The sequence below is a fragment of the Plecotus auritus genome, assembly GCF_963455305.1.
Source record: "Plecotus auritus genome assembly, chromosome: 13".
Taxonomy (NCBI): Eukaryota; Metazoa; Chordata; class Mammalia; order Chiroptera; family Vespertilionidae; genus Plecotus; species Plecotus auritus.
The window spans coordinates 16,024,472-16,049,791 of record NC_137779.1 but is presented as its reverse complement, the minus strand read 5'-3'; the positions used below and the strand labels follow the sequence as shown (position 1 = coordinate 16,049,791).

Here is a 25,320-nt window from a genome sequence, read left to right as displayed (position 1 = left end):
TTTCAGTCCACAGGCCGACGCTCTATCCACTGAGCCAAACCGGCTAGGGCCCTAACCAATATTTTATTAGCTCTTACTTCCTGCCCTACTTAAATATATGAAAACTTTTTGAATGTAAATGTTTATTAAAATGAACTTTAACCCTAGTTGGTTTGGCTCAGTGGATAGAGCGCTGGCCTGTGGACTGAAGGTCCCAGGTTCAATTTCCAGTCAGGGCACATGCCTGGGTTGCAGGCTCAATCCCCAGTGGGCAGCCGATCAATGATTCTCTCTCATCATTGATGTTTCTCTCTCTCCCTCTCCCTTCCTCTCTGAAATCAGCAAAAATATATTTAAAATGAACTTTACCTGGATTCCTTTTTAACTTCAGTGAATGGCAGCAAAAGTGAAACTTTAGCTCTTGATAGAAACCATGGCTTTGTATCGCAGTAGAATTGCTGTTAACTCGTTAAGGAAAACAGTACTTTCCTAATGCTTTAATTGCAGTTCTCTGTTTGCAAAGAAAGGCATGGGCCAGGTCTATTTTTATTTATATAGTCCGGTTCTCAAGAGCAGTCTGTGCCAGGGGATCTCATCTCACTTTTTGTTGAGCTAAATCAGATCATTGCTCGTGGAAATCGGGTCCTTTTCCGCGGGATCATGAGGAAAGCATTCCAGGGACCCATGCACGGGAACTGTGGTGTAACAACATTTATTCCAGAAAGCTGCCCCTGGGTTTCCAGTGCCCATCTCCCTCCCTCCTGCCATGGAGAAAGTCCAAAACAAAGGCCAGTGTCGCGAGTTTCTGTGTCATATGAAAGCTTAGTCCTTTGGAGCCCACACAGTCTGCCATGGCCTGGTTGTTAGACCTGCATGGTCATATTTGTGTGTGTGTGTGTGGGGGGGGGTTGGGTGGGGGGCGGGCAGGAGAGAGAAAGAGGAGAGAGAGAGAGAAAGCAAACGAATGGAACTAGCATAGGTCACCGAGCAAGAGAGCTCCTTTTTGTTCCCTGGACTTATGATCAGGAGCTTTTTCAAAAGAACCAACCAACTTACCAAGCTTTATTGGCTTTTGATGGGTCCACCTCCTGACCAGTGATCCCTTTCACAGGTTACCAGCCGTGGGTAAACTACGGCCCGCGGGCCGGATCCGGCTGTTCTATCCGGTTCTCTTGCTCTCCCCTCTGCTCCTTTACTTTGAATTTATATTAGTTCACACAAACACTCCATCCATGCTTTTGTTCCGGCCCTCCGGTCCACTTTAAGAACCCATTGTGGCCCTCGAGTCAAAAAGTTTGCCCACCCCTGGGTTAGACTGACAGGCCTCTATGGTCAAGCATATACCCCTGCACCATTTTGACTTCTTTTGCTCATGTGCTTACTGCGCCCCCCCCCCCCCCCCCGCCCCAATCTGGTACCAGAGGGGAAAGGGAGGGATGGTAATCCTTGGCAGGGCAATGCTGAGATCCCCTGGGGGGTGTGTAATGCTGTACCTTCCTGGTAAGCAAATAGGCTCATGCCCCATTCCCTTTGCTTCCTTCCTTATTATCTAGTTGCCTATGGTAACAAGATTTTAAAAAAATTTATCTTGCCCAGCCAGTGTGGCTCAGTGGTTGAGTGTTGACCCATGAATCAGGAGGCCACGGTTCGATTCCCGAGGTCAGGGCACATGCCTGAGTTGTGGGCTCGATCCCCAGTGTGGGCTGTGCAGGAGGCAGCTGATCAGTGATTCCCTCTCATCATTGATGTTTCTGTCTCTCTCGCCCTCTCCCTTCCTCTCTGAAATCAATAAAACTATATTTTAAAAAGTTTTATCTTTATTGTTGAGAATAGTGCAGATGTCCCCCCTGTTTTTCCCCATTGCCCTCCTCCACTCAGTTCTCATCCCACCCTGGTAACAAGATTTTGATAAGAGTGAACATTCTTTCTGCCTAGAATTTACTCTTTATCATCTTCTGTATTAAAGGAAGGCGACAAGCTCTGAGATATAGGGGGCTGAGTGTGGGGGGTAGAAAGATTCCACCTGACACAGCCAAGTGTTCATTCTTTATTTTTTTGGTTTTAAATCATACACTTAGTTTGTATGACAGCATTTTAGGTGCTGACAGTACCAAAAGCCAGGGTTTCTAGTCTCTTAGCATTCTGTAGAACTTAATTTTTTATCAAAAGGATGCCGTATGTGACTCCTCCATATTCCTTTTGCTCCTTTTCTCCCAAAGACCCCCCCCCCCCTGCAACACACAGGGTGTCTGTCTCTCTTTTTATTTTCCCCCCCATTTCTCCCTCCATGTGACTTTTCTGGGGAGGTAAGGTTTCCACTATAACATAGCACCCTTCACATCCAAATGAAGGAAATGGCAGATTGTATGCCTATCTTGTTGTTAGGGTGAAGTGGAATTTTTAAATTGAGTGTTATTTATAACACCGAGTGAGATGTTTATAAATGGAGAAAAGTCTAAATGTTCATCTGTCGCCTCCTAAGACAGGGTAGGTCTTAAGACTTGGATATTTCTAGTCAAGCTCAGAAGAAGATGGCCAATGTTAGACAGGAAACCTGTTTCTCAATATCTTGGCAATCCCCATATTCCTACTTTCCAAGTAGAGAAATTACAATCCAGAAGAGAAGGGGTATTAGCACATTACACTAAAAGATTCACAGAAGTCATGATGGATGGCTTATTCATAGTTATTTAAAGCTGCTGTATTGTACTGTAGTAGTGATACCATTGCCATTAACTAGTTATTAATAATAGGAGCAAAGAGAAGGCCAGATATTACAGGCATGTCATTTAGGCAACTTCACCAGGAAGCAAAAGCTTTACACACCCCCAGGGAGGAGAGTGGATGCGTGCCCAGTAGAGTTGGGGTGAGGTCTGTAAGGTACTGGTCTGGCAGTCACACCTGGGAACAGGTCATTGACCAGAATGGGTGTGGCCGCTGCAAGGATGAGAAATCTGGGATATTGAATCCCTAAACAAAGAAATTTCCCCTCTTGGCACGCTTGGCCCCTGGCTCAGGCGTGGCTCTCCTGTATTCACCCACATGGCCCACAGCCATGCGGACTCCAGCACCATGGGCTGATGGACTGCTGCTAGCCTGATGCTGAACTGGAGCTGGTTCCAACATGGAAAAAAACACACAAAAAAACAAAAACCACTGGACACTGGCTTTGCTCCTAGCTTTACTGAAACGCCAGCTACACTTCTTCCATGACCCGAATGGGACTTTGGAAAACCAGGGATGTAATTCCACGCAAATAAAAATCACGTCCTCCCGTGTGAGTCTCAGAAAATTCTTTTTCTGGAGATATTGTAAGGACCCCACCCCCACCACCCAGTGGGGAAGAGGAGACCCCGATTTCCCCGATAATTGTAGAAGGTGAAATACAGAACACACACGTGTTCTCTCTCTCTCTCTCTCTCTCTCTCTCTCTCTCTCTCTCTCTCTCTCTCACCACAGGCCTTACTCTTCGTGCAGACCCCATGCCAAGATTCTCTGAGGAAATAGAATCTTGACGTTTCTTCATTAATTCAAGAATGTGGTGTAAAGGTTACAAATTGAACACTGGTGAGCAGCTGCTTTGATGCTGAACCGCGGGTCCCTAGAGAGGCAGTGTTGCTCCCTCTCAGCCCAGCAGCCCTAATGACTTCAAATACCTTGGTATTCATTTCCATCCTCATTTAAATACTTGGTAGAAAAATAATTACACTGAGGTGTTTGATGAGATGAAATCTGATCTCAGCAGATGGAGTAAGGCTTCCCCTTTCATCAGCAGGGAAACCAAGTGTCATTTAAATGAAAATCTTCCTGAAATCTCTTTATTCCTAAGTTTGTTGCCAATATCCCTAAGGAGATGCATCCATCCAAAAGGCTTGCTGATATAGGGAAAGGATGCCAGTTTCAGAAGTAATTGTCATCAGGTACAGCAAGAATTTTCTCCCACCCCCATTTTTTTTTTTTGGCTAATCCTCACCCGAGGATATTTTTCCATTGATTTTTAGAGAGAATGGAAGGGAGGGGGAGAGACAGAGAAATAGCGATGTGAGCCCTAACCAGTTTGGCTCAGTGGATAAAGCGTCTGCCTGCGGACTGAAGGGTCCCAGGTTTGATTCCGGTCAAGGGCATGTACCTTGGTTGCGGGCACATCCCCAGTAGGGAGTGTGCAGGAGGCAACTGATCAATGTTTCTCTCTCATCGGTGTTTCTAACTCTCTATCTCTCTTCCTTCCTCTCTGTAAAAAAATCCATATATATAAAGAAATAGCGATGTGAGAGACACACAGCGATTGGTTGCCTCCTGCACCACGCCCTGACCAGGGCCAGGGATGGAGCCTGCAACGCAGGTACGTGCCCTTGACCTTGACCAGAATTGAACCTGAGACCCTTCAGTCTGCAGGCCAACGCTCTACCCACTGAGCCACACCGGCTACAGCTCCCACCCCCATTTTTGTTACCACCTCATGTGGCTTTCACATTTTGACTTGAAATAATACACAAACGTGAGTTTGAAAGTAGAAGTTTTTCAGCCAGTGTTTCAGATCCAGTTCTGTGTGCTGGTAACAATATCGGAGAATGCCAACCACCCCGACTTCGTTGGCCTTGCTGTGCTCTTACGTGTTAGTGGCGGGTGTAAAAGCCAAGTAGCATGTTCACCGTGCTGCCTCCCCGAGCTGGGAGCTGGCATCTTATGCGATGAGGCACTTGAGTTCCTGGTTGTCGCTGCGGAAGCTGGTGTGGGTGGAGAGAATGGAAGCAGCTCCATCCACTGTTTCCATGGAAGCAACAGACAAGCCTTCGCACTTGGTGAGGTACTGAATTTCAAGGGAGAGGATTCTTTACAGGTACTTGCCGCTGAAAAAATAATGTCCCTGCCGGAATAGACTGTGAGTGCGCTGGCCTGTCCTCACGCACTGATGTTTATTTTACATTAAACTTGCCAGGCAGGCTCCTGAACACACAGATCTGGATTTCCTATGGAATTTTCCCAAGACTCTATGTAATGTGTGTCCTGACGGTGGGAAGACCCATAACCCTGACAGGCGAGAGCTGCTGCTCCCGGGGAGCGTTTCGGGCTGTGCCTTCCGTGGTGACCAAAAGAGCCATTTGTGTCTGGCCATCTCAGTGGCCACAGCAGGCTCAGCGGCAAGTCAAGAGGCGATGCGGGGGTGGGGGCTGGGGGGCAGCATATTTCAGTGACATGCTCTGTGGGGGCAATCTGGCAGCTCGATCGTTTATCTTACAATGTGGGCTGGAGGGCCAGCTGTATTCTCTGTGGTGGGCGGGAGGGAAGGCGAGCCAGCTGCGCTCTCTGCGGCTAGCGGCCAATGGAAGGCATCCAGCCTCCTGTGCATCTCGCTGGGCAGGCCTGCCTCAGCTGGAGCGCTTGTTCCCTGAGGCCAGTGATAACTGGGCTTCCTGACACTCCCGTTAGCCCTTTGTTTGGGAAAACCAGACCAGTCCAGGGGGATGGAGAGAGGACAAGAAAGAACAAAGCAAAAACCAAAGCAAAATAATGTGTTTACAGTATCTTCTTTACAAAAGAAATCAGGATTAAAGGAAATAGCACTTATGCATAAGCTCCTGGAGGAATGATGCCCAATAGGACCAACAGTGCATGTACACAGTACCGACCACACATATTCTTGTCCAGAAAAACTCCGCGTCCTTCCTGTCATGCTCTCAGCAGTGGGTTCATAAAGCGATTTGGGATGGACATTTTTCTTTGTTTCATTTCTGGGGACTGTTCTCAGCAGTCACCCTGAACACTACTTTTCAAATTGCCATTTTCTCCCAAGTTTTTCTTTGGTGATTTGCTGAGACCCAGATGAGAACATAAGCATGTTGAGGCTGATTTCAGTATGTTTCAGTAGTTCAGCAATCATTTCTCAGGCGTGTGTGTGTGTGTTTTAATATGCTTCTCTTAGGTGGTACGGATGACACAAATCTGCCTCTCCAAGGCCTTTTGGGCTCCATTTTTAAAAGAATTTTATGTTATCAGATACTTTTTCTGAAAAGAAGTATTTTCATTTCGAGGTATCGCAGTGGTCTTATGGGCAGTTGCTCTTCTTTAGCCTGAACCACGCCATCATTCCTCCCATCCAATACAGACTTGCTCCTTGCGATCTCAGGTTTTATTGCATTCCGACCTTCTTTGGGGACGTGATTCTTCATGATCTCTTTTGGACAAGGTAGATCTAGGTGACTCCCACCGCCCTATCATTGGTTTCGGTTACTCATTTCATACCGGTGTATTGAAGGCTCAGAAGGAGTTCAGAGGACCTTGTTGACATAAACATCCAAACCTGTAGAGAATTCTTATGAGTTTATTTGAGCCAAACTCACAACAATTGTCAGGCAGCAAAATCTCAATGGATTGAGAAAATGCTCCGGAGAATGGCAAAGGAGGAGATGCAAGGCGGGTTATGTGAAATCCATTGGTGGTCAATTAAGGGGGCGGGAGAAAGCAAAGCAAGGAAATACCTGGAATCAGATCAAAAGTAAAATGAACAGACACATACTTCTTTTACATCGGTGGGTGCAGGATAGTGAATTAACATGTACATAGAGATGGCATGCGGAGAACGAGATGACAAGGGTTCCATGGTGTCCTGCCTGGTGCGGTAGGTGTGCCGTAAGAGGTCCGGAGAAGGAGATTATGCTGACATTTCAAAGGTCTGTTATCTTAGATGCAAAAAGACAATGGACAGGCTCACTTCAGGTGAAGACTGACCTTTGTCAAGGGAGCTACCGGCCTGGGACGACTACCCGCCATGACTCGCTTTTACTTGGGAATTTTTCTGTTCAGACCCATCCTCTGTGGTTACTTTCAGTCTCTGAGTTTGTAGGGCCTACCAGGTTGGCCTCCCCTGAGCTTGTCAGGGTTAGGATGGGCCCCTGTTTTTGTCCACAGTTCATGGTGTTTAAGAGGCAGTTAGAGAGTTGACCACCCACCAAATAGGTTGGTGTAAGAAATGACATTCCTATTTCTTTTCTAGATATTTAATGCTACACGCGAGCTGGCCAACACCGCGGCCTACCAGTCTGTCCGCATCCTCTCCGTGTCTCTCAATCAGGCAGAGCAGGAGCTCGAGGATCTCGCAGAGGTAGACTTGGAGTGGTCTAAGCCCACCGCAGGTGAGTGGTTGTTGGAGCAGGTGCCGTCTCTGCATGGAGTGTCAGCGCCCCAGGTGGGATCTGAGACCCTGAATTTGGTTTTTATCTGTTTATTAGGATGCAGCCATCCTTTTTTCATTTAAAAAAAAATACATTTTTATTGATTTGGGAGAGGGAGAGAGAGATAGAAACATCAATGATGAGAAAGAATCATTGATTGGTCGCCTCTTGCACGCCCCCCTGCTGGGGATTGAGCCCACAACCCAGGCATGTGCCCTGACCAGGAATTGAACTGTGACCTCCTGGTTCATGGATCAACACTCAACCACTGAGCCACTCCAGCCAGGCCTTTTTTCATTTCATATTGACTCTGCACCCTATTCCTGATGGTAGCCATTCCATACGTTTATTCCCAAGACCCCACTGCCGAGTCTTCTTCCTTGCTGTGAGCAGTGACTCCGCCTTCAGCCTCACTGAGCACACTGAGGCCGCTCAGCATGACCCCTTGGGCACACCCCCCGCCCCCCCCCCCCCCATGCCTCAATGCTCTGTGTTTCCGTGTCTGAACCCAGCTGACTGGGGTCCTCTCATGGCTGCCTCTGAACCAGGCTCTTACTTCCTCTGAGGCCTTCTCTCACCCATCAGGCTCTGCTCTGTGCCCACTCCAACTGGCTCTGTGTACAGCCTCAAGCGAAGAGCAGTGAGCAAGGCAGACACAATCCCTGCTCTCAGAGTTTAGCTTTCCTTTATAACAAAACAGAGCAAAACGGAACATAACAGGTACCCTTCACACAGTGCCTCAGCTCTCCCCTCTGCTTTGTTAAAACTTTCTAGAACGTCTTCTTCTTCTCATTTCCACTGCCTTTCCATGCAGTCACTCTTGAACCCTTTATTATCTGTCCTGTGCTTCCATCTCAACAACTTATTCACCTCACAGTGACTCCTGTCCTTCTCATGATACCTCTGGATACCTGTAAGCATTCCACCCTGCCTGCCGCCCCTTTGGGGAGCCGCACGTTCCTGTTAGCTTGCGTGGTACTTCCTTTCCCGCGTCTTCTCTGCCTAGGTCTCTGCTCTCTCCAGTTCCTTCCTCCAGTGTGGCCCCTGGTGATCTCTCCAGTTCCTTCCTCCAGTGTGGCCCCTGGTGATCTCTCCAGTTCCTTCCTCCAGTGTGGCCCCTGGGGATCTCTCCAGTTCCTTCCTCCAGTGTGGCCCCTGGTGATCTCTCTAGTCCCTGTTCTTTTTGGTCTGTACGTGCTTTACCTCGGAAACCTCGCTTGCTCCTACATTTTCAAGTGTTAATTAACTCACCAAATACTTGAGTGCCCGCTATATGCTAGGCACCGGTCTCGGTGCTGGGGGATAGCAGTGAATAAAACAGGCAAAAACAGCTGATCTCATGGAGCTTGTATTCTAGAGCAGGGGGATATAGAAAATGAATACTAAAATCAGTAAACGTTCTAGGAAGTACCTGTTGTTATTCTGTATCACACTATCTGAGCTCTCCCTGTAAGAACTTAGGAACTACGTTTATTTTGGTCAATTTTGGAGGAGTGTTTTGGTCTGTGAACTCTCACTAGATATGTTATCCAAAACTCGGGAATCACTTGGATTTGGATAAGGCAGTGGTTGGCAAACCGCGGCTCGTGAGCCACATGCGGCTCTTTGGCCCCTTGAGTGTGGCTCTTCCACAAAATACCACGGCCTGGGCGAGTCTATTTGGAAGAAGTGGCATTAGAAGAAGTTTAAGTTTAAGAAATTTGGCTCTCAAAAGAAATTTCAGTCGTTGTACTGTTGATATCTGGCCCTGTTGACTAATGAGTTTGCCGACCACTGGGATAAGGGGTGCATACCTTGCTATCACCTCCCTTTCACTCTGAACTCGGGCACCAGGTAAATTTGGGATATCAAGGGATAGGTTAGATGGCGATGCGGGCTAATGATACTGAATAAATACACCAGGGAAGGCAGTCAATAGAGACTCTTGGGGTCTGGGACAGGTAGTGGTTGCCAGTTAAGAGCGGCCGTGGAATTCCTCGTGAGAAAGGCAGCATTTCAGTGATACCCGAAGGAGGTGAGGCAGTGAGATACCCGGGGAGGAGCACAGTAGGCCAAGCCCTTCTCACACTCCGTGTCTCTGCTGCCTCTGCTGTTGTCACAGCTCTCTGCTTGCCACTGGGAAGGCTTCCTGACTCTAAGGACTCACGGGATTAGCTTGGACCCACCTGGATAATCCAGGACCCTCCTCCATCTCCAGGTCCTTAACCCCAGTCACATTTACAAAGGCCCTTTAGCCACGAAAGCTATAGCCACAGGTTATAACCATTAGGGTGTGGACATTTTGGGGGGCTGCTCTGCCTGTGCACAATCTCATTCTCAAAGGGCTTTCCATCTTCTTTACTCCCCTCCCCCCAGTCTTAGCTTCCTTTTGTAACCTGTGCTCCAGTCAAACACTTTCAACATTTTTCTGTGCCTTTTAATGTAATGTTTTTTCTGCCTAGAATACCAGCTCTGCTTATTCAACTTCTGTCTATCCTTCAAGACTTCCCACCTCTGCCTCTTTTTAAAAAAAAAAAAATATATATTTTTATTGATTTTAAACAGAGAGGAAGGGAGAGGGCGAGAGAGAATAATCTATGTGAGATAGAAACATCGATTGATTGCCTCCATACACACCCTAATCAGAGATGAAGCCTGCAGTCCGGGCATGTGCCCTGACTGGGAATCAAACCAGTGACCTTTGGAACATGGGTTACCACTCAACCAACTGAACCACCCTGGCCGGGCTCCCCCTGCTCCTCTTCATTACCTTTTCTCTCTCCCTGCTCCTCTTCATTACCTTTTCTCTCCCCCTGCTCCTCTTCATTACCTTTTCTCTCTCCCTGCTCGCCAATGAAACCAGCTTTATGCCAGCCACCCACAACCACCCAACACCAGCCAACAAATATCTACTGACTCTCTGTTAGGTCCAGACACCGAATAGGGTGAGCTAAGCGAATAGTTCAGTGGGGTCAGGGAGACACTATGCACAGAGTATTGTGGAAGCACCGGAGGAGGTCAGTCTTTGTTAGGATTTTTATGATCTGCCTTTCATTTTATATTCGTTCTTTTGCTGTTAAAACCCCTTAATACATGTTAGTACCTCTGAAGGCACTTAACCATATTTTGCCCTATATTTTACTCAGCTGAATAGATGTCTTATTTTGTAGAATATAAGACCTATGAGGAGAGATTCCATGGTTCTCCTTTTCTTGTTATTTACTGTACTCCCACCATCTAGACATGCCTGGCACCTAGTAGGTGCTCAATTTTAATTGATTTGAATCCCCACTATGACACTATCAACCTTTTGAGTGCCAGCACTGTATTGAATTTGGATCTTGAGTAGTGCCAAGCCAGTGCCTTAGACGTAGCAGTTCCTTAATAAATATTGGGTTGAGTGGCCCCGTCAGTTGAGTGTGTGTGTGCCTGTTCCCCTCTTCATCAGCTTTCTTCCCACAAGGTGCCCACTCGGGTGTGTGTTAGTTACTGGGCTGTATGGACATAGGAGCTTTCTATGCTGAAAATTTAAAACCAGTTTTGGTTTTTGTTGCTTTCTCTTTTAGCCAAACTTTGCATCCCTTACCTGCCCATGTTCTCATGAGCGTAGCTATAAAATTGGGTAGAAAAAGGGCACATTCCTTCTCGACATGCTCCCTGCTTGCTCATTTCTTTCCACGGAGCTACGTGGAAACGAATGGCGAGGAGAAGGGAGAGGTGAGGTGAGGGTGGCCGAGGGGCCCGATGGCCTTTCTGCCCTCACCAGTTGAGGAGGACTAACCGTATTCCTAGGTTCTCAGGAACCTGTAGGTGATAGGGGAGCGTGCCGGGGAGGTCTGCTCGCCTGGCCAGGGAGCTTTGGTTCTCTGCAAATGAGATAATTGCCTCTGAATCTTATCCTGCTTTGGGAAATTCTTAGCAAGGAACACAGGGGATGGCCCACGCCCCTTCTTCTCACCTAGACCCATCTGTATCCCTCTACCCTTTACCTGACTCTCTTTTTCTGAACAGAGAACTTAGGCCACGGGAGTTTCGAGTACATGTCGGCAGTGTGCTGGCTCTTCGGGCGCCACCTGTACGACACTCTGCAGTATCCCGTTGGGCTGGTCTCCTCTTCGTGGGGTGGGACCCCCATTGAAGCCTGGTCATCTGGAAGGTCACTGAAAGCCTGTGGGGTCTCTAAGAAAGGGTAAGAAAGCATCCTGCAGTCTGGGAGAAAGCCTACCAAGAAATTAGATAAAAGAGGAGAATCGTGGTCTCCTTTGGGGAGTTAAGTACGTGCTGAATGTCCAAATATGTATTAACTTATTCCGTGCACAGGCAAGGTATTATTTTCACTGTCACCACCACCCCAGCCATCTGAGAACAGTACAAGAAGCAATTATGAGTCTTTTTCTTAATAATAATTATAGCTAATACTTACTGAAAGCTTTATGCTGAAAAATGTTGTAAGTAGTTTATATATAGTAACTCATTTAATACAACAATCACTTGAAATGTAGATACTATTAACCTATCGTGGATAAAGGTACCGAGTCTGAGCCCAACCAGCGTGGCTCAGTGGTTGAGCGTCGAGCTATGAACCAGGAGGTCACCATCTGATTCCCGGTCAGGGCACATGCCTGGGTTGCGGGCTCAGTCCCCATTGTGGGGCGTGCAGGAGGCAGCCGATCAGTGATTCTCATCATTGATGTTTCTATCTCCTCTCCCTCTCCCTTCCTCTCTGAAATCAATAAATATTTTTTAAAAAAAGATGCTAAGTTGGAGAGTCTCATGGACACACGAGTAAGTGGCAAAGTCTGGCCTCAGTGTCTGTGCTCTTAACCTCTGTGCTATATTGCTTAGCAGAATAAACAATGTAACAGGAAGAACAAATGGACATGGAATCAAAGAAATATATATGTAGTGATGATGAAAGCACACTTAGGGGAAGCTAGATCAGGAAGAATACGTGGTGCGGGGTTTGGGTTGGAGGACGGGCTACTTAATGAAATCTTGATCGTCATACTAACGTAGAGATGAACAACATGTGGACTGCCTTCACAGACATTGTCTCATCAGTTCTGGGAAGGCCTCTGGGAAGAGGGTGGACTTGAGCTCTTGGTTTCGCTTGGGTCAAGGTGTCCCTGTGTGAAGACATTCCATTTTGGAGCAGAAAGAATTGCCTGAGGTAGAGCAGAAGGCCTCTGAAGCCAGGCCTCCCAGATCTCTGAGGACATGAAGGGACAATTCCAAGGGCGTGGGGATGTAGGTGTAAATTCCGACAAGCATTCTACAGAGAAAGTTAGGAACACGTTGAAAGCCTTTTTAAAAAATGTGTCCTTTGACCCAGACGTTTCAGATCTGGGAACTTATCTTAAGGAAATACTTAAGTCTGTATGCCATGATTAAGCTATAGGAAAGAGAATCGTGGCATTGCTTACAAAAGCAAAAAGCTTGAAAGTGTCTGTTCATTGAGGACTAGTCAAACAAATCTATTGCCTTGTGTGTGAGATGCGTAATAAAACACTTCTCCTCTTCGTGGCTTTAATGTCCTTATCTGGAAACTGGGGTGGCCCATGCGGAACTCGCAGAAAACTGACTGATACACCCTTATCCTGGGAAGAACCTGGAGGTGAAATTCAGAGACTGTGCACACGTGTCCAGAGCAGTTCAATGTAATTCTGTGTTGCTTTCATTAGAAATTTGCCCCAAGTAAAAGCTGGGTAGATGCCCAGGTGAGGGATCATAATGTGATCGATCACTAGCTCTCTCCTGACACTTGTGTGCCTTATCGATTTCAGGTTCACTTCACCGGTTTCTATAAGTGGTCCCAGTGAACACTCTGTTCTCTGGAATGCCATGATCCATCCACTACATAGTATGACTCTGAAAGGCGTGATATGGTACCAGGGTGAGTGTTCCATTTGCTGTTTCCCCATTGTGTCAGTTAGCTTTGCTGCGTAACAAGCCATCCTAGAATTCAGTGACTTACCACAAAAACAATTTTATTAGCTCCCTGTTCTGTGGTCTAGCAGGGTCGTTTCTCCATCTGGGCTGCTTGGGCTAATTTCCGCTGGGATTTTTATGTGTCTTTGGCCACCTGGCAGGCTGTCTGCTGGCCGGGTGACTTAGATGGGCCTCTCTTCCACGTGTGTTGGCTGGGAGCTGTCTACCTGCTGGGGCCCCGTGGCTCTCATGTGGCCTCCCATCCTTCAGCAAGCTAGCTCAGCCTTAGTTATTGTTTACGTAGCAGATTCAGGGTTCCAGGTGTAGAGAGAGAGCAGACCCCCAAATGGAAGCACTTTTCAAGTCTGCTTGTATCATGTTTGCTGATGCCCCTGTCGGCCCGAGCAAAGCCAGTCCAGAGAGACTGCAGGAAGGCCCACTTCCTAGGGCAGGGCTAGAGGTTGGGGAGTATTGTGTGGCCGTTTTTTGCTTCTACCCCAAACTCCTCTCACCACTTGGACTGTTTCCAGGGGAGGCCAATATCGATTTTAACAGGGACCGGTACAATTGCACATTCCCCGCGCTCATTGAGGACTGGCGCCAGACCTTCCACCTCGGCTCTCAGGGGCAGACGGAGCGCCTCCTCCCGTTTGGATTTGTCCAGGTATGTGTTGAGGGGGGAGGGTTTACGGACCTTGCCGTGGGGATGTGCTGCTGAGATCTCTTTCCTGGAATCCATATTCTTTTTTCACCCTCATACATAGCCGCTGGTCAGGAACTGAATGTATGACTTAATTCATCTCTGTTCACTGCTGGGACAAGTGAGTCTTTTAAGAAGTTATTAAGTAACTAATATGCCTTCCTATTAAAAAAAGTACTGCATGTTTGTTAAAGAAATATGAAAAAGATAAGCTAAAAACATTTGTAATTCCAGAATCCAGAAATAAGCAGACTTTTCTACTCATTATTTGTGAAATAGGATCCATACTGCAATTTTGTGCCTTATCTTGCTTTTTCTTCCTCATAATGTTATATTGTGAACATTTTTCATACTAATAAATATATTTTATTTATTATACTTATTTATTTTAAAAATATTTTTATTGATTTCAGGGAGGAAGGAAGAGGGGGAGAGAGAGAGAGAGAGAAAAAAACATCGATGAGAGAGAATCATCAATCAGCTGCTTCCTGCATACCCCACCCTGGGGATCAAGCCCAAATCAAACCATGACCTCTTGGTTCATAGGTCGATGTCAACCACTGAGCCAATAAATATTGGGCACAATTTATAATGATTACAGAGTACTCTGAAATATGGTGATATTATAATTTATTTAACTACACCTTGATAAATGGGCACTGAGGTTGCTTTAAATGTTTTGCTTTTATAAACAGCAGCATGTTTATATTCCTTGTAGCTAAATCATTACATGCATGCTTAATTATTTCCATAAGGTAAATTCCCAGGAATGAAATTGCTAGGTTAAATTGAATACTTTTTAAGGCTCTAAACACGTTCCCAAATTTCTCTGTAGGAATTTATGAGTGGGTATAAATGTGTACCCTTAGCAACAATGTGTGAGAATGTTCACTTCCCCACACCATCCCTAACTTGGTATTATCCCTGCCACTCCTTAGAAGGGACCTCGTTCTCTCACTCCCAGCCCATTGCACATGCTCTTTGCCTGAAATAATCTTTCTCTCCCACACTTTCCCAGCTAACTTTTACTTATCCTGTAGGTCTCAGCCTGGATATCACTTAGGAAGCCTTCTGTGACTTACCAAAGTTTGAGTAGGGGGTGGTAGTTCCGACTTTGCTGGAACATAGGAAATTAAACAAGTAAAATGTTATAAAACCAAAACCCAACTCACGACGTAGTGATGGAATGGGCTTTAACGTCTGAGTTGGACATAATACCCCCAGACAGCTGCCTCTGGATGTCCACGATTTCCCTTCCTACCAGCCACCCATCTCCTCTACCTCGTCCTACTTCACCGTACTTTTTTTGGATAAAGATTTTTATAGACACTCTTTGCACTTATAACTACTTTACAATCATTTTCTTTCTTACATTTATTTTGACTTTGAAACAAGATTATTCTGCTCATTATTATCAAAATAGCACCTCCTGTCACAGTTCTGAGTTACTGTTGGTGGAACTACATTTGGATTTTGAGGTACTTTTTTGTCTCTTAACCTGTGTACTTGCTGATTTAAACGTGACTTCAGCCAGCTCAACCCAGAAGTATGTGCTGAATGCTTGTGATGTGCTCTGAACTGTGTGAGGTGCTGGACACAGAGACCTTGTCCTGGCACGGGGGCCTTCCAGTTTAGTATTATCCCCTTAGGCTCTGGGCTTAACTTGATGTCATCAACAAAAACATGTTTTCCAACCGAGACTGTAAACATCTACCTTCAAAAGGAGATGCCGGATCAAAGCTGCCTTCAGCCCGAAGCCAGCCTGCCTGGATTCCGATCCCCGCTCAGCTATGTGATTTTGAACAAGATATCAAACTCCTTTGTTATTTTAACAGTTAGTGAGTTAATCCATGGAAAGCTTGGCACATGCCAGATAAAGTTAGTGTTTTTTTTTTTTGTTTATTTTTATTGATTTCAGAGAGGAAGGAAGAGGGAGATAGAGAGAGAGAAGCATCAGTGTTGAGAGAGAATCATTGATTGGCTGCATCCTGCATGCCCCACGCTGAGGATTGAGACCGCAACAGGGGCATATACCCTGACCAGGAGTCAAACCGTGATCTCCTGGTTCATAGGTCAATGCCTCAACCACTGAGCCACGCCAGCTGGGCAGTGTTTGTTTTTATTAATGAGAGAGGCCAGAAAATCTGGAGGGACAGTGGTCTGTAAGGAAAGATGAACGTTGGGTTTGAAGTGATGGTTGCAGGAACTGGAGCACAGTTAGCGATGCAGGACTCAAGCTCAGTAGATGGACCAGGGCCCGACGCATGGGTCAGAGATGATTCATGGAGAGGTGACCTGAAGCATGGTGTGGGCAGGAGTCCCTATGACGCTTTCTTAAAAGGGGTTTGGAGGACCAGTGGAACAGACTGGAAACTACAGTATGTTATTTGTAAAGCCCTTTGGATGTGGCCACCTTTCTATTCTTTGGCTATTATATGTCTTCACAAGCAGCAGCATTTCTACTAATCGCCATGGGGGACTAAACAGCACCCCGCTGTATCCTTAAGAAAAACAGTTTGGTTGTGGAGTGTGCTGGTGCCCTCATGTGGTCAGTGTGTACTAGTGCAATCAATGAAATGGGAGTGGAGAATTGCTGCCGGAATTCTCAGCAAAACTGCCATTTTGAGAAACTTCTTGGGATGAGTGGCTGTTGTTAGCATTGCTCCCTGTTGTGCGTCAGGCTGGTACTTACCCTAGACCTTTCTGGTAGCTTTGTTACCACGACCCCCATCACGGCACTGACGGGTGAATATGCTTCCACCTTCAGTCTTCTGGGTGTCTTGTGGGGAGAAGTGGGGTGATTCACAGATCTTTTTTATCCAATTTTCTAGTTTTCATGACATTCCATTATGAAGCTTCACCACCTTTTATCATTTCATAGATTAAAGCCAATTCGCATAAGAGATTTTAATAAGAGAATTGGAAATACCACCTACGTCCCACATCATACTGTCGATATAAGAACTGTCACGCCATGGCCGGGTGGCTCGGATGGTTGGAGCGTCGTCTCCGATGCCAAAAGGTTGCAGGTTCAATCCCTGGCCAGGGTACCTACAGGAGGCAACCAACCAATGTTTCTCTCTCACATTGATGTGTTAGGTGTGTATTTTCTCTCTCCCCCTTCCTCTCTCTATAAAATCAATAAACATATCTTAGGCTGAGGATTAAGAAAAACAAAAAGAAAATGTCCAAACCCGTGGGGAATTTTTGAGTTTATTTTGTTATTTTTATTTTTGTTAATCCTCACCAGAGGATATTTTTCCCATTGATTTTTAGAGAGAGTGGAAGGGAAACAGGGAAGGAGGGGGATAGAGAGAGAAACATCGATGTGAGAGAGACACATCAATTGGTTGCCTCCCACGCACATGCCATGAACGGGGATCAAACCTGCAACCCAGGTGCGTGCCCTTGACCAGGCATCAAACCTGAGACCCTTTGGTGTGTGGGCCGATGCTCTAAGCACTTAGCAACACTGGCCAGGGCTTTATGAGTTTGTTTGAGCCAAACTGAAGACAGTTGCTAGGGAGCAAAATCTCAACGGATGGAGATTTGCTCCAGAGAATGGCAGTTGTGCAGCTTGTTTTATATGTTGGACTCAAAGGAGATGTAAGGGAGTTACATGAAATGCATCAGTGGCAGGATAAGGCGGTGGGAGAAAGCAAAGCGGGGAAAGCTCTAGGACTGGATAAAAAGTAAAATGGAAAGACGCTTCTTTTACATCGGTGGGTGCAGGATAGTTAACTAACATGCACATAGAGGTGGCATGCGGAGAAGAAGATGACAGTGAGGGCTTCTGTGGCGTCCTGCCTGGTGCGGTAGGTGTGCCGTAAGAGGTCGGGCAAGGAGATTACGCTGACATTTCAAAGGTTATGTTATCTTAGATGCAAAAGACAATGGACGGGCTCACTTCAGGTAACGATTGACCTTTGTCAAGGGAGCTACAGGCCTGGGACTGGACTACCCGCCATGACTCGCTTTTAGTTAGGAAGTTTATGTTCACACCATCTGTGTGGTTACTCTAAGCCTCTGAGTTTGTAGGGCCGCCATGCAGGCCTCCCTGAGCTTGTCAGAGTGAGTACGTGGCCCCTTTTTGTCCACATGCCCTTTATTCCATATCCTTGCTGCTGCTATGCAGCCTCGCCAGTGTTCTCCTGATGACCTTCTAATCTTTCTGGCACAACTCAAGGAGCAGGAAATGTCCTCTATTCAAAGTGTGGCCACGTTTGTAGGGATGATCTCAGGTGTTTCCTGGGCCACGTGAGTAACGAGCCTGGGAGAAACAGTCTGTTCCTAATGCAGCTCCTCTGATGGGGACAGACATGTTACGATGGCCATGTGCTTGCTCACCCGGGCTGTTTCCCAATGTCCGGCGTGGCTAATGTTAGATCATGGTTTGTAAAGAGAGATAAGAGGTTGATGCCTCTCATTGGCTGGGACTCAGGCTAAGAATAAGGCGCTATCTAAGGCAGAGGACATGGTGATAAAAACATCAGAGAAGGAAGGAGGAAATAGCGGGACCACGTACATTGTAGTAATATTAAAGAACTTTTCTGGAGCTTCTGTCCTTTGCAGGAATAGGAATCTACCCACTTTTCATCTAGATGAAAGCAAATCCTGTGTACTCAGCGTGCAGAATCCATGACTTAAAAGAACGTTTATTATTATGGCTCACGTATTTGGGTAGCTGGGGGTTGATTGACCTTGGCTGAGTCCCACTGGGCACTTCCATGTCTCTGTGGGTCCACTGGGGGCTCTGCTGCCGGCCAGGCTTGGCTGAATTGGCTGAGATGAGGCAGCTCTGTTCCAAGCTGTCAGCTTCCTTTCGAGAGGAGTGGGCTAGCCCAGGAATGCCACTCTCATGGCATGGCAGAGAGGCTAAAGAGTAAGTGCAACCATGCCGGGCCTCCTGAAGCGAGGCTAGGAATTGACATGCCGTAACTTCAGTTTCATCGATTGGCCAAAGCAGACTACGTTGCTGAGCTCAGAATCAGGTGGTGGGAAACACACTTTTCCTCTTAATAGGAGAAACCATAAAGCCATATGACAAGAGGGTGTGGCTATAGGCAGGTATAAAGAATTGGGACCTTAGCCCTAGCTGGTTGGGCTCAGTGGATAGAGTATCAGCCCGCAGACCAAAGGGTCTGCGGTTCGATTCCTGTCAAGGGCACGTACCTGTGTTGCAGGCACATCCCGTCAAGGACCAGGGTTGTGCAACCAATCAATGTATCTCTCTCACATTGATGTTTCTCTCTCTTTGTCTCTCCTCCCTTTCACTCCCTCTAAAATAAATAAATAAATAAATAAATAAAAATTAAAAAAAAAAGAATTGGGACCTTTGATGGAATTTGTCCACATGCTCCAAGACAGATTCCTCTTTGCTTTCCTACACACACTGCCTAGCCCTATGTTGTACACGGATGTGTCCATCACCTATTGCTTTGCAACAAACTACCCCACAACAGTGTCTTAAAACATCAGCCATTGGTTTCGCTCATGATTCCAGGGGTTGGCCAGGCGGCCTCAAGGGGGAAGGCACAGCTCTGCTCTATGTGACATCAGTGGGCTTGCTCTGCGGCTGCAGTTTGAACGTAAGGATCTGGAATCCATCACTGGCCCCTCTGCTGGGATTGCTGGGCCAAAATGCCTGTCTCCTTCACGATCTTCCAGTTCCCACGGCCCCTCTCTCTACATCCTTCCTCCAGCAGGGTAGCTAGACTTCTTTTTTACCGGCCATCTCCGGGTCCTAGGAGATTGAAATCAGAAGGCACGGGCTCCTGAGGCAAAAACTTGAAAGCTGCCCTGACCGGTTTGGCTCAGTGGATAGAGCGTTGGCCTGCGGACTCAAGGGTCCCAGGTTTGATTCTGGTCAAGGGCATGTACCTTGGTTGCGGGCACATCCCCAGTAGTGGGTGTGCAGGAGGCAGCTGATCGATGTTTCTCTCTCATCGATGTTTCTAACTATCCCTCTCCCTTCCTCTCTGTAAAAAATCAATAAAACATATTGAAAAAAAACACACAAACAAACTTGAAAGCAGCCCAGCATCATTTCTGAGCATTCCATAGGTCAGAGAACATCACACACGTAGCCTACATTCCATCGGAGGAACCATCGACTCCCCCTCGTGTTGAGAGCGGTGGCAGAGTTACACTGAGGCAGGTGGGATGAGAGGGATTCTGCCACAACAGTGAGCAGCTCAGGAGATACTTGTTGAATAAACTTTTAAACAAGTGAATGAAGCAGAACCAGGGTTTGCTTGTGAAAAGACTCCAAGTGTAGGATACTGATGCAAATAAAATTCTGACGCAGCAATCTCTCTACTTCCTAGTTGTCTGCAGTTTTGTCTGATGAAGACTCAGATGATCGATTTCCCCAGATCCGTTGGCATCAAACAGCAGACCTTGGCTATATCCCCAACCTAAGGATGCCCAACACTTTCATGGCTGTAGCCATGGACCTCGGTGACAGGAACTCGCCTTTCGGCAGGTATGGGTGCTTCTTGGGCTTTGTTGAATAATAATACATGTTCCTTACCTGTGACCTTCACTGTGATGTTCACTTGTGAGAGGGGAGGGAGTAGATGGCCTAAGGATTGGACCCTAGAAGCATTATCTAAGTCATTTACACTGGGATGTGCTGTAGTAATAAAAAAAAAAGGACCCTCAACATCTCTGTGCTTTGACGCAACAAAAATTTATTTCTTGTTCACGCTACATGTCCAAAGGTCAACAGAGAGGCTTTGCCATCATGGTCGTTCACAGATCCAGAGAAATAGAGGCCCCGAGTCGATCTGAGCTTCCACAGTCACCTTAAAGTCCCTCACTGGCAATTAAGTGCTCTCCCTGGAAGCAACACAAGACACTTCTGCCCACATTGCATTGTCCACCCGCAGAAATGTGGCCATGCCCAGCTTCAGGGAGATGGAAACGTGATTCTGCCATGGCCTCGGGGAGCAGTGGAGTATTAGTGAGTGGCCCCAATGACCACCACATGCTAGCCGCAGGGTACAGGGGCGTTTCAATACAGCCCAACGCAGTGTCTGAATTTTTTTTTCTAGTAAATCTTTATTGTTCAGATTATTACAGTTGTTCCTCTTTTTCCCCCCCATAGCTCCCTTCCCCCGGTTCCCACCCCACCCTCTGTCCTTACCCCCCGCACTGTCCTCATCCATAGGTGTACGATTTTTGTCCAGTCTCTTCCCACACCCCCACACCCCTCTCCCCCCAAGAATTGTCAGTCCACTCCCTTTTTATGCCCCTGATTCTATTATATTTACCAGTTTATTCTGTTCATCAGACATTTTAATCACTTGATTTTTAGATTCATTTGTTGATAGATATGTATTTGTTGTCACTTTGTTGTTCATAGTTTTTGTCTTTACCTTTTTCTTCTTCTTCCTCTTCTTAAAGAATACCTTTCAGCATTTCATATAATACTGGTTTGGCGGTGATGAACTCCTTTAGCTTTTTCTTATCTGTGAAGCTCTTTATCTGACCTTCAATTCTGAGTGATAGCTTTGCCGGGTAGAGTAATCTTGGTTGTAGGTTCTTGCTGTTCATCACTTTGAATATTTCTTGCCACTCCCGTCTGGCCTGCATAGTTTCTGTTGAGAAATCACCTGACAGTCATATGGGTGCTCCCTTGTAGGTAACTAACTGTTTTTCTCTTGCTGCTTTTAATATTCTCTCTTTGTCTTTTGCCCTTGGCATTTTAATTATGATGTGTCTTGGTGTGGTCTTCTTTGGATTCCTTTTGTTTGGTGTTCTCTGCGCTTCCTGGACTTGTAAGTCTATTTCTTTCACCAGGTAGGGGAATTTTTCTGTCATTATTTCTTCAAATAGGTTTTCAATATCTTGCTCTCTCTCTTCTTCTGGCACCCCCATAATTTCGATGTTGGTATGCTTGAAGTTGTCCCAGAGGCTCCTTACACTATCTTCATATTTTTGGATTCTTTTTTCTTTTTGCTTTTCCGGTTGGGTGTTTTTTGCTTCTTCATATTTCAAATCTTTGGCTTGATTCTTGGGATCCTGTAGTCCAGTGGTCAGCAAACTCATTAGTCAACAGAGCCAAATATCAACAGTACAACGATTGAAATTTCTTTTGAGAGCCAAATTTTTTAAACTTAAACTTCTTCTAACGCCACTTCTTCAAAATAGACTCGCCCAGGCTGTGGTATTTTGTGGAAGAGCCACACTCAAGGGGCCAAAGAGCCGCATGTGGCTCGCAAGCCACAGTTTGCTGACCACTGCTCTAGTCTACTACTGTTGGATCTCTGTATATTATTCTTTATTTCAGTCAGTGTATGCTTAATTTCTAGTTGGTCCTTTTTCATATTCTGGAGGGTTTCACTAAATTTATCGGCGGTTTCTAGAGGATTCTTGATTAACCTTATAACCGTGGTTTTGAACACTATATCCAGTTGTTTGTTTTCCTCCATTTCTTTCATTTGTGACCTGTTTCTTTGTCTCCGCATTTTGGCTGCTTCCCTGTGTTAATAACATGGCTTTGTGTGCTAGGTGTCCTATAGGGCCCAGTGGCTCAGCCTCCCTAATTACCTGAGGTGGATACTCTTGGTGCACCCCTTTGTGGGCTGTGTGCACAGTATTGTTGTAGTTAAGCCTTGGTTGTTGTTGGTATCACTGGGAGGAATTGACCTCCAGGCCAATTGGCTGTGAGGATCAGTTGTGTCTATGATGGGAGAACTTCTGTGCTGGAGACACCTTTATGGGGCAAGACTTGCTTTAGTGGGGCTTTGGCGCTCACTGAGTCTGCCCCCTGAGTGTGTCTCTTATGGAACTGAAGAGTTGTAGTCTGTATGGTCTCTCTCTGACCACTGGATACACTGGCTCTTGGATCTCCAAGGAGAGAGGCCACCCAGCAAGAGCTATAGAGAGATCTGCAGATTCCTTCTGTTTGTTTGGGTTTTGGAGGTGCCCAGATGAGGCCCAGCTGTGAAGCAATGCAAACTGCTGTGAGCCTTGGGTCTTCTTTTGGAGGCTCTGGGGCTCTTTGACCCAGCTGCAGTACATTATGTTTCAGATTGCAAAGGGCCAGGCCATTCATATGCAAAAGCCTCTGTGCACAGCTTGGGTGGGGCTGTAAATTGGGTGGGGCGGGGTCTCAGGGACTCACCAGGGTGGAACAAACAGCAATGGCTGACCGTCAGCCCTGCCTGGAAGAAGTCCCGTGTCTCTGTGTCCCGCGGCACTGTGCAGGAACAATGATTGCTGCAAGCACCTCTGAGAGAAAGCCGCCCTCGAGTTCTGCCCGATGCCAGACAGTCCAGTTTCTCCCTGTATGAGTCTGGGACCCCAGAGTCTTGACTGGAACTGGAGAGCAGTTGGGAGCTTGTATCTCCCTCCCTATTGAAAAAGACAACAGCGTACTCAGTTGCCAGCCCTTGCTGCGTGCGCTCCTCCGGACCTCTGCACTTCACTTCTGCACTTCCACCCCTCCTCCATGTCTCAGTGTGCTTTTCTCTTTCCTTCTAGTTGTATAATTTCCACTCAGCCAGCCTTCCTATGGTTCTGGATGATACCCGTTTTGTCTTTTAGTTGTAGTTTTGAAGTGGTTGTGCGAGGCAGCAAGTTCAGGTGTTTACCTACGCCACCATCTTTGTTTCTCCTTCTGGATTCTAGTAAGAGCTTGAACTAGTATTTATTTATTTTTGAATGAATGAATGTTTATTGAACGAACAAATAAACCCTGGAGGGGACCAAGTAATAAATAGCTGGTTCATATGAAACACAGGCTCATAGTCTTATGAGTTAGCTCTCCTTAGTTAGTTCTAGTACCCTTCCACCTTCCCTCCATCCATCCATCCATCCATCTATTCATCCACCCCCCTCCCTCCTTCCCTCCCTCCTTCCCTCCCTCCTTCCCTCCATCATTCCCTCCCTCCCACCCGTCTCTCCCGCTCTTTATTTCTTCCTTCCAAGTCATCTGTTGTTCAAGGTTTCCAGCCCATAGAAGGCCCAGAGCCCCAGCTGTGACTACCACTCACCATTTCTCTTAAGCTGACCAGCCACTGGCTATTAGACTCAGTCAACTTTATTCTCCCCTTCTGGGGGTGCTTTGTATATTATTTCCTTTTTAAAAAATCTGGTTATTGCCCTAGCTGGTTTGGCTCAGTGGATGGAGCATTGTCCTTTCGGACTGAAGGGTCCTGGGTTCAATCCTGGTCAAGGGCACATTCCTGGGTTGTGGGCTTGATCCCCAGTAAGGGGGTGTGCAGGAGGCAGCCAGTCGATGATTCTCTCTCATCATTGATGTTTCTATCTCTCTCTCCCTCTCCCTTCCTCTCTGAAATCAATAAAAGTACATTTTTAAAAAATCTGGTTATTATTGAGCTCAAACCCAAAGTTCTGTACTTGTTTGTCCTGCAGCATCCACCCTCGAGACAAGCAGACTGTGGCCTACCGGCTGCACTTGGGGGCCCGAGCTGTGGCTTATGGGGAGAAGACGCTGACCTTCCAGGGACCACTGCCTGAGAAGATTGAGCTCTTGGCTGACAAGGGGCTGCTCAGCCTCACGTATTCCCAGAAAATCAAGGTGCAGAGGCAGGATGACGAGATATTTGAGGTGAGAATAGCATAAACAATGGGGGTTCCTCCTGAATGGGGATATCAGGATTTCCTCCACAGTGAAGCCCACCTCTTCAATTTAACGTAACTGCGAGGCAGGGCTTGGTTGGTGGGGGGCTGAGTTTGTCTTAGAGGGGCAAATGAACAGCTCTTAATTATTTGCCTGGAGTGGCGACTTTCAACCCTTTTCATCTCATGGCACATCTCAACTAATTACTAAAATTCTTATTTTTCCCCCCAGTCTGACAAAAAAATAGGTATGATTTTGATTCATTCACACCAGATGGCTATTGTGTTGGCTGTTGTCATTTTTGCATTTGACAGTCTAAGCAAAAAGAGGTCAGTGCCCCTGACTAAATAGTCAGGTATTGCATGCTTCAAACATTCATGGGGTATACTGGTAGACAGTCGCCGGCTTAGAGGCAGTTTTGATAGTCAGGACAATCAAGGAAGGGAAGATGAGTCCATATTTAAATGATACTCCTTTTGTATTTTCCCTCCAAAGCAGCCATCTTTGTTCTGGGCAGGACCTGCAAGTTTATTTGCAGGTTGCCTATTGAAAGGATCCTTGCTCCAGAACATTTCCTGCTTCCTTAGATGTCTTCTTTCATCCTAAATTCTGATATCCTTTTGAGTTGAGTGTCTCCTTTAAGAGGCTGAAACTTGGTGATTTGTAGCTTAGTGTGAATTTGTATAATGAAAATACTTTCTTCTAAGGATCATTCCACTGTGGCACCGGGGCTGTTGACTGAAGAGGATCTTCTGTTGTCGGGGGTGGAGGTGGAGGTGTTCCTAGACGGAACATTTACATGAGTGTCTGGGGACCAAGGGCCCACTGCTGGGGTTGGGGCATCCGGAAAAGGGCACTGGAGGAGGTGAAAGAGTATTTAAAACAACTTTAATCACACAGGAGTTTATCTAGGGCAGCTCTCCTGGAACTCTGACTACAGAATCTACATTATCTACTTCCCCAGGTGCTTG

The 25,320-nt window shown here is 46.5% G+C and overlaps 1 protein-coding gene across 1 annotated transcript in view; it reads left to right on the top strand.

Annotated features, from left to right (window-relative positions):
- Positions 1–25,320, top strand: part of SIAE (sialic acid acetylesterase) — a 44,808-nt gene that overhangs the window by 16,456 nt on the left and 3,032 nt on the right. Inside the window, exons 4-9 of the mRNA XM_080650080.1 lie at positions 6,974–7,112; positions 11,142–11,319; positions 12,914–13,023; positions 13,589–13,722; positions 20,085–20,242; positions 24,142–24,337. Coding sequence (XP_080506206.1) covers positions 6,974–7,112; positions 11,142–11,319; positions 12,914–13,023; positions 13,589–13,722; positions 20,085–20,242; positions 24,142–24,337 — 915 coding nt within the window. The remainder of the gene's footprint in view (positions 1–6,973; positions 7,113–11,141; positions 11,320–12,913; positions 13,024–13,588; positions 13,723–20,084; positions 20,243–24,141; positions 24,338–25,320) is intronic.